Here is a 15,083-nt window from a genome sequence, read left to right on the forward strand (position 1 = left end):
TCATAAGAAGCTTTGCATTTAAACGGTTCAATAGAAATATTTAGGCCTACTTTTATTTAAAATGGCATTCCGCAGATAATGCGATAACCTTTCAAATGCCACATGCACTTTGTTTCATTAACATATTTTATGATGTCATCCTGCCCGAGAACTAAGAGTGTAACCACTAGAGGGCAATAACTGTCCATTTTTATGTGCCCATTTTAACAAGCATTTGTTTAATAAATTCTATACAGCAGTCTATAGTGGACTGGGTTGTACCTCTGTTCATTTTAGTACTTTGTTTAATTGTATGAATAAGCTAAATATAGTAAGAGCTAAGATCATTAAAAGAATTATGGAACAACCACTTTCTCAACCATAATCACTATTCAGGTGTATTTTGTTAGTGTTATGAAGGAGTGACCTTGACTAGCTGAATAAACATAAGACTTAAATAATAAGATAATTTGCATTCGGACATCAATAGTAGTGAAGCAAAAAGGACATGGTGTTCAAATGGGGGCATTGCCCTTGAGCAGTGCACTTAACCCTGCACTGTTACTGCAGGGAGACATGCAATTAGTGTACTGTACATCCCTCTGGGTGACCAGTGTCTGATGAATGATGAATAAATGATAGCACTGTCTGAGATTTAGAGCATCAGACAATAAGATGGAAAATATTCAAAAGCATGGCTTCATCTTTTTGTAATTTTAAACTGTATTGTGGTTGTTTGCATGCATGTATAAGCTCTTCCTAAAATGCGAGTTAGATGACACAACTCTATTTCTACAGGGATTGATGCACAATTATTCATTATGTTTGAAGTTAAGACCTCAGCACTCATTTTAACATGGAAGTATATGTCTTTTTCTTAGGTGCATTAACTTTCATTGAATCAAACATGTTCAAAGCAGTACATGCGTGCAGGGATTACAGCGACTTATTACTTAGACTAGAGTATGTCATGGGAATGTCAGGAGGAATTCATTTGCTGACAAAAGCTTTAAGCTGATTTTAAAGTACACAAGTGCAGGTAACCTCTTTCCTATAGGGATAACTAAGGCTTGATAAACTGACCTCTATTCCCACATGTCTTTTTAAAACATGCAGAAGGTTCTATGATCTTTTTACAGGTCCAATATGTGCTTAGGTTTAGTATTTCCAAATTCACGATTGGGAATTCTTAGTACAAAAGCTTATTAGTTATGTACATTGGAGTGTTTTATGATGCATTTTATGTTATTTAGTTAATGTGGATTGTGATATATTTTAATGTAAGATTACAGAACAGAACTGTAGTTGGCACAATTCCATCCCATAGTGCTTGTAATCACTTTATTTTGTATAATGTAGCAACCACAGCTGCCAGTTTGTATTTATTTTTATTTCTCTGGAACATTGTTTTTTTCTTTCTTTTAATTCCTTCCCAAATACCTTTTCTCTTGTATTATTAAGGTCGTTCCTCTCTGTAAACATTTAAATAAAATAAAGATGGAAATAGTACAACTGAATTTTGATCTGCCATTCTCACATCCTAAATGCAACAGCGCGCAAGAGCGCGAGGACACGCGCAGAGGCAGCGCTCGCGCGCTCGTGTGTGTGTGTAGATTGATCCGTTGCGTTGGAAAATGAGCAAAGACTCGCCCACATTTTCTGTCGACGCTCCATAAAATCGTTTGCCCAAAATCCCTGCCTTTAATAAGTTTCTAGGCTGCCTGTCCCTTTAAACGAGTCATTTTTCTTTAATCCTGAATTGATGGCTTAAATGCGGAGAGAGATAGAGAACGGAGTGTGCGCTGCTATCATCAACGGCTATATTACTTTTTTATATGTTTGTCCCTAACGCTCTCAAAGTTAATTTTCTTAGAAGACGGGAAATAATTGAACGCTTCTGATATTTTTAAACCATCTGAATCCAACTCCATAGATTCAAAATGAAAAGCCTTTAGAAGGTGACTGACAGCATCTTTGGACCACTCTAGGATTTTACTACTGGAAAACTTGCCGCTTTTATAGAAAAAGCACCTTTTTGGAAATATGTCTCATAAATGTGTGTGAAGGAACTGTCGTGAGGATCATGCATTCTGCTCCAATGAGGTCAAAGTGACAATATCCGACATGTATGAGGAGAACCGAAAAAGTAAGTTTAGTTTTATCGTTTTCTATTTTTAGTTTAGTTTTTATATAGGTCTATGCCACCCATATGTCGTGTAGTCGCTGTTTAAGCTTGTCAAATGTCAACTTAATTTTCGAATCGCTGTTTAAACTTGTCCGTATCAATACGAAATGTACTCAGCTATTTTATTTCAGTTCCGTTTAGGTGTTGACGTAGGCTACAGTTCATCAAACTAGCCACCTCAATAATTAAGTATTTGGTATTTTATTATACCTATAGGCTATATAACATCACAGTTTTACCCATATACAAAAATAAAGCACCTGACATGACATAAATAATTCTGTAGGCTAAACATGAACTAAACGACAGAAATTAATATAAAACACCAATTGATCATAACTAAACAAATAATAACTTATAACAATAATAACATATTTAAACAAATATGATGGTTTATGCAGGGAATTTTGGGAATACCTCTTCTCAAACTAAATGTAAAAAGTATGTTTACTTTATAACAACATAGTTAAAAACATAATTTTGTAAATGTATTTCTTTGATGTATATCATTTTTTCAAATTGTCTTTTATAATATAATTTTTAATGTTTTTTATGGCAAGAAGGTAACTTACAGTTAACTAATTGACATGTTTTTACTGTAGCTGTTTTGAATTTTTGTTAAAATTGCTTACAGTTTAACAATGTGAAATAGTACTTGAAATTAGGTAACTGCATTTGTCAGGATAATTGACAGTTGTACTAATTACATGAACAAGAAATGTTCTACATGCTAATTATAATGAAAGATGAAGGTTTTGAGCCCTGAGCTCTGTTGCGATCAAATTATGAATTTATTTTTCCAATTTATTTTTCTTGTTTGCAGCACCAGATGTTTAACTGCCACAGGGTTATATTCAGAGCACAACCTGCACATGCGCTTTATGATGAATTTCTGATTACAGGCAACTTGCAATTACAGATATCATTTGACTTCCATCATTGCCAAGTAACCCCAGCACTGCAGGTTAATGCACATAGAGTGTAATGAAGGCATCTGGAGACAGCAAATGAATATTCTGCTGGTAGTAAGTTTGATTAAATGGGCTCTAATCTTTGATCCCTAACTAGCTCAAGAACCAAATCCTTCTGCTTTAGAAACAAGCCGGCACATGAGAGTAGTTGTATGTCTCTTTGCACAGGTTTGTACCCCGCTAACAAAAAAAGATGTTCTAAGAACATTTTGCTAATGTAAAACATCATTACAGAATGTTCTTGCAAACATTAAAAAAAAAAAATTCTTGGTTATGCGAACGTTATAGGAACGTTACTTTTGAATGTTCTCTGAACGTTCTGAAACAAGTAACATTTAAAAAAATGCTTGATGAATGTGCAAGTAAAACGTATCAGAAAAAAAAAAAATCCATGAACGATGTATAAATAATGTTCTTGTGCTAACGTTTTGAGAACATTTTTAAAAACCAGATAACTTTAAACAAACATCCTATTAATGTTACTGAGAACGTTTGTTCAAAACTTTGACAGAACATTAGCCAAAGTTCTGAGAACATTCCTTGTTAGCTGGGTAGACCCCTTTAGGTCACTATCAAGGTAAATAAATCAACCTAGATAATATAGCAATATGCCTTAAACTGAAAAATAATGCCTTACTGAAAGGCACTGATAATAATAAAGTTCTATATTTATGCCTGTTTGATCTTCATCTATCAGTGAGAATCCAAACATTTTCTCAGTATCCACATTTGCAGCTCACAGTCAGTATTAGACTAGTGAATTATGGATGCAAATAAAAGTTCATTATTTTGAGGTCAGTTTTGTTTATTAGTTATGTTTAATATATAGCTATATTTAATTATATTGTGTGCAATTCATAAATTTAAATTTAAAACTCATTCCTTTTTGAAATTATGGATGCTCAATTAAATATGACACCATGACTGAAAACCAAATGAACTTCTTTAAAGTAGAAAAGTCACAGTGAGGGTTACATAGAGCAGTAGCCTAAACTAGAAAAAAATCCTACAATACCTTCTTTTAATGACGTGCTAAATTGACCCCTCAATTTCTATTTGGAGCGTGTCTTTATCAGCGCAGTGCAGCAGTCATGATAGCTCATTTTACTAACCTCAAACAGGAGTTTATTTCACTCTCCTGCCTGCCCATTTTAAATGTTCAATGAAAGTACCGATTGCTGTTATCTCTGGCTGATAGGATTCCCTTCAGTCTCACTGAGGTCTTATGCATAAATTTAAGTTATAATTTGTTATCAGCTCAGTGTCCTCTCTCTCTCTCTCTCTCTCCCTCCCCCTCCCATGACTCTCTCTATTAGCTGTCAGCTAGCTGTGCTAGGGGCTAACATCGTGAATCCACAGGTACTCACATATGAAACCGCTGGCCCAGAATCCCGCTCTGCACCCCCTCTCACAGTGGGAAGTAGGTCACAGCTGTTACTGTGTGGTTCTCCTCACCTAGTGCAGAGCCCTCCTGTTCATCAGAGACTGTGGCAGATTAGAAAGCTTTGTCTTCCTTACCCTCTTTAATATGACTGGAGTAATTCAAGTTTCATAGTTTTCAGTTACTTCAGTCACTAGCACTCCATGCCTGTGTTCAGATGACCAGGAACACATGCTGTAGCAACTATTGATAAGATTAGGTGCCAAGACTTTAGAATAATGGTCTGTCATTAATAGGTAACTAAGCAAGAAGTAAGGCAGGACAAATGAGTAGTGCTACATTAACACCTCAGCTACTACTATTAGCTAATATGGAAACAAGATTAGCTAATCAGAAAGTAATGGGAAATTTAAAACTGAGATAGTTTCTTATTAGGGAATCAATAATTACTGAATTAGATTAGTCATATTAAGAACTATTAATATAAAGAATTACCAATGAATTACTAATGACAACATTACCTTGAGACATGTTTTTTTACTCTGAACGTGGTCATAGCTATGTTGTTATTGGTGCTTTTGGGTGCCTTAGCCTCCTGTTAATATACACTACTACCATTCAAAAGTGTGTGATTGGTCAGATTTTGTCATATTTTAAAATCTGTAGTGCTCACCCAGGCTGCATTTTTATTTTTATTTTATCAAAAATTCAGTAAAAACTGTCATTTTGTCAAATATTAGTACAGATTAAAATAACTTCCTGTTTATTCCTGTGATGGAAAAGCTTTTTTGTTTATAAGAACATAGGCTATTTAAAATGTGATGTTACTAATGTCTTTTCTCCTTTACTTTTTTCCTTTACATCAATTGAATGCATCCTTGTTTAAAAAAAAAAGCCTTACTGACCCCAAGCTTTTGAATGGTCCAGTCTTTGATAGGTTTGTCAAAAGAAACCAACAAAATGGCTTATGGTTTGTTTTGATGTCACAACCTTACAAAAAGACTGCCTGTGTCAACAAGCATTGTTAATTTTAGTTCTTAGACTGGTGGTTTGCTGTGTCATCCACACAAATTACCCTTTATTAAGTGACTAAACCTCTATTTTTAGGGAATGGGTACTCCAACGAGGAAGAGGAGGGTGGTGGCGAAGAGGAGGAGGAGGAGGAGGAGGAGGGGGGTGGAGGAGGAGAGGGCGATGAGGGCGACGAGGAAGAAAAGGAGGATTGGGAGGAGAACGGACGGCCTAAGATGAACCGTACGGAAACGCTCAACTCCACCTGCAGCTCCACTGGAACGCAGAAGAAGAAGAGTCAACATATGAAGAAGCAGGTCCAGGGCTCCAACCAGGTCCAGCGCGCCCCCAGAGCTCTTTTCTGCCTTAAACTGAACAACCCCATCCGCAGGGCCGCCCTCCACCTTGTGGAGTGGAAGTATCCATTTACAAGCTTAAACTTCTACTGATAATGATCATTGTAAAGCGTTCCAATCATTTACTGCTTTAACTACTTCTAATTCACTAAGAAAAAATGCCTGTTGAATGTAATGCCACTTTTAATAAGATCATGTTTACCTTAACATGTGACTCCAGACCATTTGATATCTTTATTCTCCTGGCCATCTTTGCTAACTGTGTTGCTTTGGGAGTCTCCAAGCCTTTTCCCGAAGATGACTCGAATGCCACCAACCATGACCTAGTAAGTATTGCTCTGTGTCTCTTGAGAGAGAGTGAGTGTGAAATTAGGGTGGTATGAATATCATTTCAGCTTAGAGAACTGAAAAAAGATTGAAGAACATTTATGGTTAACGAGCTTCTTGGTTGCAAACATAAATGGTCAGTTCCTGTAGATTGTAGTCCATCAATTCAAACTGGCTGTAATGTATTGGCTCTTAATTGAGATACAGTATGTATTGTAAAATTGTATGTTGTAAGGTAAACGTGTGCAATAGCCACCAGAGAGCGTGAAAAGGTGTTTCCCTTCCCAGGTGTTGTTTCATAATCAGATGTATTGGGATGGTGCCTAGAACAGAGCGTTGACCGAATTCTTGCTGACCCATTTTGGAGGTTATAGATCTCAGGTGCAGTCAAAAGCATGCATGTGTTTATGTATTATGTAATATACATTTCTTTTCCTATGGCATATTCTATCAGGTCTTTTCTGGTTTCAGTCTGGTGTGTATTTTGGTAGCTATATAATATAAATATTATTTAAACCTTGTATAGTGTTTGAGTCTGTAGGACCCGGTTTCATTTTCTATCAAAGGAAAAATTATACGATTAATTATTTTTTCAAACTCAGACTAATTGGCCTTGGCTCATTTTCTGTGAAGAATATATATCAGAACACATTTTCAATGACCACACACTGTACACCCCCCCCCCCACCCCCTATACATTTATATTACACACAGGATGTTTGGGTCCACTGGACCCGGGGCTAATAAAAGTATGGAAATTGTAGGTCCTGTGTAGCCTCACTGCATGCAATTGGATAGCACCAGGCGCGGTTCTAAGGTCATTGGATATTCGGGGCTTCAGCCCAAACTAAAATTAGGTATTTTTTTATTTAAATGAATTAATTAATTATAAAAGCGATTTAAGGGAATAAAGAAAAAGAAAGGCTTGTTGTATTACTGAAATAATTGTAACTATTTGCAAATAATATTTTATTTTTAATTATACATGCATTCTCTCTAAATGAATCAAGGAAATTAGGCCTATAGCATATTTTCAATTCAAAAAGGCAAAAAAAAAAAAAAATTGAGTAATTTGCGTCACCGGATACTGTCGGTAGTTGAACATTTCTATTGTAAAACAGTCAAATATTACATTTTTATCTACTTAGATTTTACCAGGCATTCGTTCACTTCTTTAATCATTTTTGACATTGATGAGCTAGAGTACTGAACTTTTAGTCTTCCTAACAACAAACAGACCGTTGCGTAATGTAGTGCATCAGAGCAGCATCAAGAATATCAAATGAATCTCTTATTTGAATCTTAAATTTATTGCCAATAATAATGACAGGTTTGCGAACGTGAACTCGGTGAGCTCGCGCAAAACACATCTTCAGCACAGCGACTCATTTAAACGCCTCTGATTGGCCGATGTGTTCAACAGACATGCCTGTGATTGGCTACAATGCTCAACGCTGCAAAAGCACGTCGTAAGTACCTTTAATGCAAAGGGAAAATAAAATAAAACTGTAATATGCACTGTTCATGATTAGGTAATCGCAGCCGCTGTAATCTTATTCACATTTGTTTTTCTGATTAATTGTTTTGCTCTATGAGAAAGACAATTTAACAAAATATTCGGGGCTTTACTAAAAACATTTGGGGCTTAAGCCCCCTTAGCCCAGCCCTAGCGCCGCCCCTGATAGCACTACGACCAATCACAACAATAAACCCCATACGCTTAGCTACTTCCAGCGGAGGTACAGTAACTGGTAGATTATACTCTTACCGTATCCAGTCGGCAAACCAGCAAAAACGTCCTTCTTGCAAAGGAACGATTCGAGCAGCGTCTTGCCGTCTTCTGTTCCTGTTTTAGATAAAAAGCCAAGTCTTAAGGCCCGTTCACACCAAGGACGATAACTATAAAGATAACGATAAAGATATAATTCTAAAAATCGTTCTCCATATTAAAGAATAACAGAGTTCACACCACAACTATAACGATAAAGATATGAGGAACGATATCGTTGGGATCACTTTCAGCACGATTTTTTTCCAGCTGTCGAACGATAAAACACTGACAGCCAATCAGAATCCATTCTAATTTAAAGGTCTCGCACATTTAAAATGGATCTGGATCATCCGGGCGCGCGCGTGCTTAGAATAAAAAGACCGTTATCGGTCGTTGGTGTGGACGCATATAGTTATCTTTATCGTTATCTTTATAGTTATCGTCCTTGGTGTGAACGGGCCTTTACTCGTTCATTGTAGCGGCCAAAACTGTTTCAAACAACTGGTTCATCCATAGCCATCTTGCAATGTTTACTAATGACTTCGAAGTCACAGCACTGTCGTCATCTGTTTAGCTCGCCTCTGGCCCGCCTATATCAGATAACCCGATGTGATTGGTGCAGCTCGGATACAAGGGCATATTTAATGAGCATCATTACTCGACACCAGAGTAACTCGCTGAGCAAATTCAACTTGTGCTCTCGCGAGAACTCTGGATTACCAGGGTAGGTCCTGTGTACCTTTACTCTGTCCTCCTCCTGTCGGGGCCTGCTGTTATTGTGTGTGTGTTCTTGTATATGGTTTATGAGGACACAAATGTGTATAATGACATGGGTATTACAACATAATCATGGTTTATGAGGACATCCGTGTCCTCATAAACCAAACGGCTTAAAAAAACATACTAAATGGTGTTTTTTGAAATTTAAAAAATGCCAAATGTTTTCTGTGATTGGTAGGTTTAGGGGTAGGGTTAGTGTAGGGGGGTAGATTATACAGTTTGTACATTAGAAAAACCATTACGCCTATGGAGAGTCCCTGTAAACCACATATCCAAGTGTGCGTGCGTGCGTGTGTGCGTGCATGAGTGTGTGTGTGTGTGTGTGTGTGCGTGTGAGAGAGAGATTGTGCAAGAGTGAGTTTTGTGCTTCTACCCCTGCTGTTCCCGCACAAGGTTGCAATTCTTAAATGTGATCTAACAAAGGTAAAGAGAAAATATTATCCATATATGCTGTTTATATTGCTTGTAATTGGGATGAAGTAAACATCTGTTGATTTTAACATAATATTGTTTGATTGTGTTGAATTAAAAATCCAAAAATGCAGCGGGTCCACAAGACCCATGCATGAACACTGGCTGAATAACAAAAATATGAACACCACACAAGGGTTAAACAGAAAGTGGAGACGTTTCAAAGAAAGACATTTGTTGACACTTAAATCAAATCATAAATCAAATCTATAACAATTTACAGTACTTTCCATGTTATTTAGAATATACTCTTCCATTCAATAATTTGGAATAATTAATACTTTAGAATGTTTTTGAAATGTCTCTTATGCTCATCAACGCTGCACGTTAAAAAATAAATACGACCTCATGTTGTGTCAATCACGTTTACACACTGCCAGGGTTCTAAATTAACACCCGCCAACCCGCCAAATGCGGGTTAAAATTAATTTTGGCGGGTGTTAATAAAAACTTACTAGTTTGGCCGGTGATGCATGAGGCATTACATGCAGGGATGTAGTGGAGGCTAAACGCACGTAAACGCCGTTTACGCACCTCCCAAAATTCGGAAATAGCGTTTTACCCACCTCCTAAGTGTGTTTATCCACCTCTAAATTGCGTTTATCCACCTCTAAATTTCACGCTTTTCAAGTGCGTGATCGCCGATCGGTACATGATTCGAGCATTTGGGCCGTTAACGACAGTGCAGAACATTGAGCAGAGAGCGCAGCGCGCCGACACACACACACACACACACACGGAAGAGAACGGCGCGGACGACGGCGCGGAAAAGACACGCTCGTGAAGTTACTAGCTGCGAGAGAATGAAACTGATCACCGAACACGGAGGCAAGACGGAACATTTTTGGTTTTATTTTTTTTATTTTTTGCAAAATTGTCTGTTAATGTCGGCAGCCATTACACTTGTGGAAACTACAGTGCAACTTATATTGTCTTTCTTCTGTTAATTACAGAAACTTTTTTCTAAGTTTTCTTTAGCCTAAAGTTTGCGAGAAACCATGGAAACGAATGGACACAGAAAACACAAGAAATAAGACAAACGGAGTTGGCTAGTAAAGTATTAACGAAATGCGGCAGTGGTAGCCTACTTGGGACAGACTTCTGGGGGCGAGAAGAGGAACGACGCAGGGGATGAGGAGGGTATCGACAGAGAAACTAAGAAAAGAAAATGCCAAATGGCTGACGGGTCGTGAATGGCTAGTGTTTGATCACAATAATGTCATCATGTATTGTCAGGATTGCCACATGTAGCCTACTCAAAAAAAAAAAAAAAAAAAAAAAAATTTGGCTAGTGGATATTCTGATTGGCTGGTAACTTTAGAAAGTTACCAGCCACATTGGCTGGTGATCAAAAAAGTTAATTTAGAACCCTGCACACTGCCTCCGAAACTTTTGTCCGTCATAAAAAAACTCGGATCGGGTTTGATTTTCTGCGTTTTTTGCATCCGTAGCAAGCATTTTGAGAGGTGTTTTGACAGTCCAGAGCCACCGAATGACGAATACGAAAAAACACACACGAAAATTTCGGACTCAGTGGGCAAGGACCTTAACTGTTTTCTATTCTAAAATATTTTTAAATCTGCGATGGTAAAGCAGAAACTTCAGAAGCCGTTACTCAATCTTACTACAATCTTCTCATTATTATCAATGTTGAAAACAGTTGCTTAGTTTTTTTGGGAAACTGTTATACTTTTTTTTGTTTTGTTTTTTAGATATGCAAATTTTAAGCATTTTAGCATTTTAAATGTCTTTACTGTCACTTTTGATCAATTTAATGCATCCTTTGCTGATCAAATGAAAAATGAATTAAATCTTCCTGACCCCAAACTTTTAAACAGTAGTGTGTATGTAGTTATCCCTCTGAAAATACACACAAATCCCAGAGAAACACACATAAAAGGGGCATTCGCCTCAAGCAAGAGAGTTTTGTCACGTGACTCAATTCAGCCACACTATTTCGATTCCTACTGCTGTTCCAGTGTCAGAAATTTCTGGAAGCTTTGTACTTTGAACTTCACAATTTGAAAATCAGGTGCCATTTTGATGTGAAAATCCTTTTTTTTTTTTTTTTTTTTTTTTTTTTTTTTTGTTGCTGTTTGATGATGCTGTATTACTCTGTAATCCTCCTCATCTCCCACAACCTCTCATTGTAACCCATCAGACAGAGAGCGTCACATTTGATCCACTCAGTAGCCATTCTTAAAGGAATAGTTCACCTAAAAAAGAAAATTCCATCATTATTTACTTATGTTGTTCCAAATCTGTATTACTTACTTACTTCTATATTTTGAAAGTCATGGGCAATAAAATATTTTTTTCCCTTGACAAGAGGATGAGTAAATGGTGATATAATTTTCATTTTTGGGTCAACTTTCCCTTTAAACACTTTTACCAGCATCCTGCGTTACTGTGATGTTTATCTCGGCACCTGTGTCTGAGACTACAGGGCTTTAATTCGCTTGCAAGTTAGTGGCATTAAGGAAACAAATCGGCGTTTTTCTCCACGGCTGCAGTGAGGCATGCGACAATGCGAGGCTGCATGAGCTTGTGCACATTACAGCTTCACCTCGGCATGCAAAGGTCACTGAGATGAGAGAGAAATCGTAAACGAAAGAGAAGCGCCGCTAGCTATTGTTTCTTAGTAGGGGTTGGACCAAATAAAAACACCTTTCGTTTAAGTCCAGAAATCCTTTCTCCGCATCGCGGCACACTAGCACTTTCACTGGACTTTACCGAATTATCCATGTGAGCTTCATAGTTTGTCCCGCTGTCATCTCGAGTGTACAGGCGTGTGTGACTGTGCCCCATTCGTACTGAAATGCTCGACGTGTTGTGAAGTTCTGTAGTGGAGGGGATCTTCCCTAAGGCTTGTGTGAGAGAAACAGGAAGAGAAAGAGAGGAAATGAGAGAGAGGAGACCAAATGCGATCAGGACTCTAGACACGACCCCCCTCGGGCACTGCCTCATGTCTGTCCCATCAGAGAATCACTTTCTTTTTATAGAGGAAGAATTTGCATTCAAATGTAAGAGAAGTGACACTGAAGTGACAAAAGGGGAACAACAGGGCAGAATGTGCAACCCGGATGAGAGATCACAGTGTAGCACGGACTAATTAACGAATGACAGTGTTTTCTTCCAGAGTCAGCCTTTTTTTGTGGGGTTGTAATATTCACTTGCTGGATTGCATATAGACTAGATTTGCATTTCCAGAGGAAAATACCAGTGCTTTCTAGGCAGCAAAATATTAGTGCTGATGTGTAAGCTTTGGTTCTTCTGTGTTGTCGCCTTCATGTTTGCCAGTCATGACACACACTATGCGCCTTAACTATCAAATAAACTCTTTTGTGTTACTGTACTGAGGAAACATACACTTACGACACACAAACTCAAAGCTGAACGGTGAGAGAACGGCAGAGGTGAACATCAGAGATGAAACATTTGAATTCTCCACCGTAATGCGATCTTGTAAAATAATAAAGAGCAGTGATTGGATTAAAAGAGCTGATTCTCATGATTAATGTGGAGAAAAGCTCAGAAACCGATGATGTACGCATACTCTCTGGCCACGGCAGCCAATCACCACTCACCACAGCCAATTAACGCATGTTCTGTACATCACATTTCGTGAAGTTGGTTCAACTTTGGCTCCAAAAAAATGGAAAAAAAACACTTTTCCTTTAATAAGAAACATGATGAGTGCTATAGTTGTTTTCATTGATGTGCAACCTGTACATATTTGTTAACACCTCAAAAAATAGTTTAGGGTTTCATGACCCTTTATTCATGGCTGTATTAAGAGTTAATAAACAGTTTATTCAGTGTCAGGGCAAATTACTTACCTACTTAAAAAAATAAAGTTGGCCTGTGCTTTTTAGGAACATTATATAATAAGTTTAAATAAAAACTAAAAATAGTCATTTTTACATGCATTTATTTTGACAGCTCATATTTTGAAGTTAAATGAAAATACTGCATATTCCTGAGATCAGAAATTTTGAGTGCAGTTAGCAAGCTTTAGTTTTTGCCCTGCTTTAGAACCATTTAGTTTAATGAATCAAAACAAATCAAGAAATTTTAGCAAAGGGAACAATAATGATCCTAATAGTGACTTAAAGATAACAAACAATAAAAAAAAAAAATGAAAACATCATAAAATCAATTAATAGAGCTAAACATCTTTTAATTCGAAATATGTCCTCATTAGCCCCATGACCAAACAAACAAACATAATGAAATTATTCAAGTGCAAGGGCTTATGGGTATTCCCCCAGTCACAGTGCTTCTCACTGGGCATGCTCAGTAGCAGATGCAGTGATATGAAGTTTATAGTGCTTAGCCTATTTCCACTGCACTTATTATATTTCCTTGATGGTTCAAGAGGGAAAATTACAGCTTACAGATACATGTATGCCCACTGTTGGACATTGTTATTGGACTAATCAACTCAACTAGTGAGTTTAAAGAGAAAAAAGTTTGTTAAAAGTGTGTTCACAGGAATTTAAAGGGATAGTTCACTAAAAAAAGAAAAGAAAATTCTGTCATTATTTACTCATCTTCCTTTTGTTCCAAACTTGTATGACTTTCTTCAGCGGAACAGAAACGACGTTTTGAAGAATGTGTCCAAACAGCATTGACTTCCATCGTAAAAACAAAACACTGAGACATTTCTCAATATATCTTTGTTTATGTTACACAGAAAAAAAGACAAGATGGTGAGTAAATGATGATAATTTTCAAATTGGGGTGAACTTAAAGTTCACAGTACCAAAAGTGCCCACAGCAGAACCAAGCTTACAACGAAAACGGATAAAAGATTAATGCATAATGTGAATTTAATATTAAGCTCAGCTTTTTAAAGATGCGCTCACAATGCAAGCTTAATCAAATCCACCTGCACTGTCGTCTTCTTTTAGTTTTTTCGGAGGACAACAAGACAACAAAATGATGTGAAAGTGAAAGGGACAGGGAGGGTTATAAAGACAGCGAGAGCAGAAAGAGTGGTGGTCAGGAGAGATTGTAGCTGCCTGTTCGTTTGGCTGCTCTAAATGCTCTTGGTCCTGATAAGCAGCTTACTCTTCCTCCCCTGTCTCTCATCACCCTTCCCCCATCACCCCATCCCTCTCTCTCTCTCTCCCTCTCTCTCTTTTTCGCTCTCCATCTTTGTTCTGATGCTTAAAGCCACATCCTGGATTCCAGGTGCAAAGGAGGGGGCATGTGTTTAATGTGTGTGTGTGTGTGTGTGTGTGTGTGTGTGTGTGTGTGTGTGTGTGTGTGTGTGTGTGTGTGTGTGTGTGTGTGTGTGTGTGTCTGTGTCTGTGTTTGCTGTCAGTCTCTCTCAAAAAGCCGGTTGGTCTTTCCCTATGCCATATTGTTTGTTATATTTTGCTGTCCATCATCTTAGTTTCCGTTGTCTTCGGTTCATTACTCAAAGGCATTCAGCACTCTAAGCTTGCATGTCTAATAACTAGGACTGACATTTTATTGCAAATTTTAATTGAAATAATTACACGAGTTGCAGATGAATTAATTGCAATTAATTGCACTTATCAATATATGCTCAGAAAATCCCCTAAGGAAAGATAATTAAAAAATTTTAAACTATTGTGGGAGTCAAGTAAAGCATTGCATCAACAGAAAGTGACTTTAGAAGTCAAAATATAACTTATTTCCATATCAATGACCAAAACCCTATCACTGGCCTACGGCTATAAAAAGAAATGCATATTTTATTAAATATATCAATTAAAACTTGTTTTTAAAATATATATAAATATAAACTAAAATTCTTTAAAATGATTATCACTATCATCATTATTATCATCATCACTGGCCTACAGCAATCCAAAATATA

The 15,083-nt window shown here is 37.3% G+C and overlaps 1 protein-coding gene across 1 annotated transcript in view; it reads left to right on the forward strand.

Moving 5' to 3' along the window:
- Nucleotides 1-2,103: 2,103 nt before the first annotated feature.
- cacna1fb (calcium channel, voltage-dependent, L type, alpha 1F subunit) overlaps nucleotides 2,104-15,083 on the forward strand; it is a gene marked incomplete at both ends in the record, with an annotated part of 46,596 nt that continues 33,616 nt past the window's right edge. The window contains 3 exons of the mRNA XM_081348598.1: nucleotides 2,104-2,125; nucleotides 5,624-5,945; nucleotides 6,104-6,209. Coding sequence (XP_081204724.1) covers nucleotides 2,104-2,125; nucleotides 5,624-5,945; nucleotides 6,104-6,209 — 450 coding nt within the window. The remainder of the gene's footprint in view (nucleotides 2,126-5,623; nucleotides 5,946-6,103; nucleotides 6,210-15,083) is intronic.

Source organism: Scardinius erythrophthalmus (assembly GCF_964197995.2).
Source record: "Scardinius erythrophthalmus genome assembly, chromosome: 20".
Taxonomy (NCBI): Eukaryota; Metazoa; Chordata; class Actinopteri; order Cypriniformes; family Leuciscidae; genus Scardinius; species Scardinius erythrophthalmus.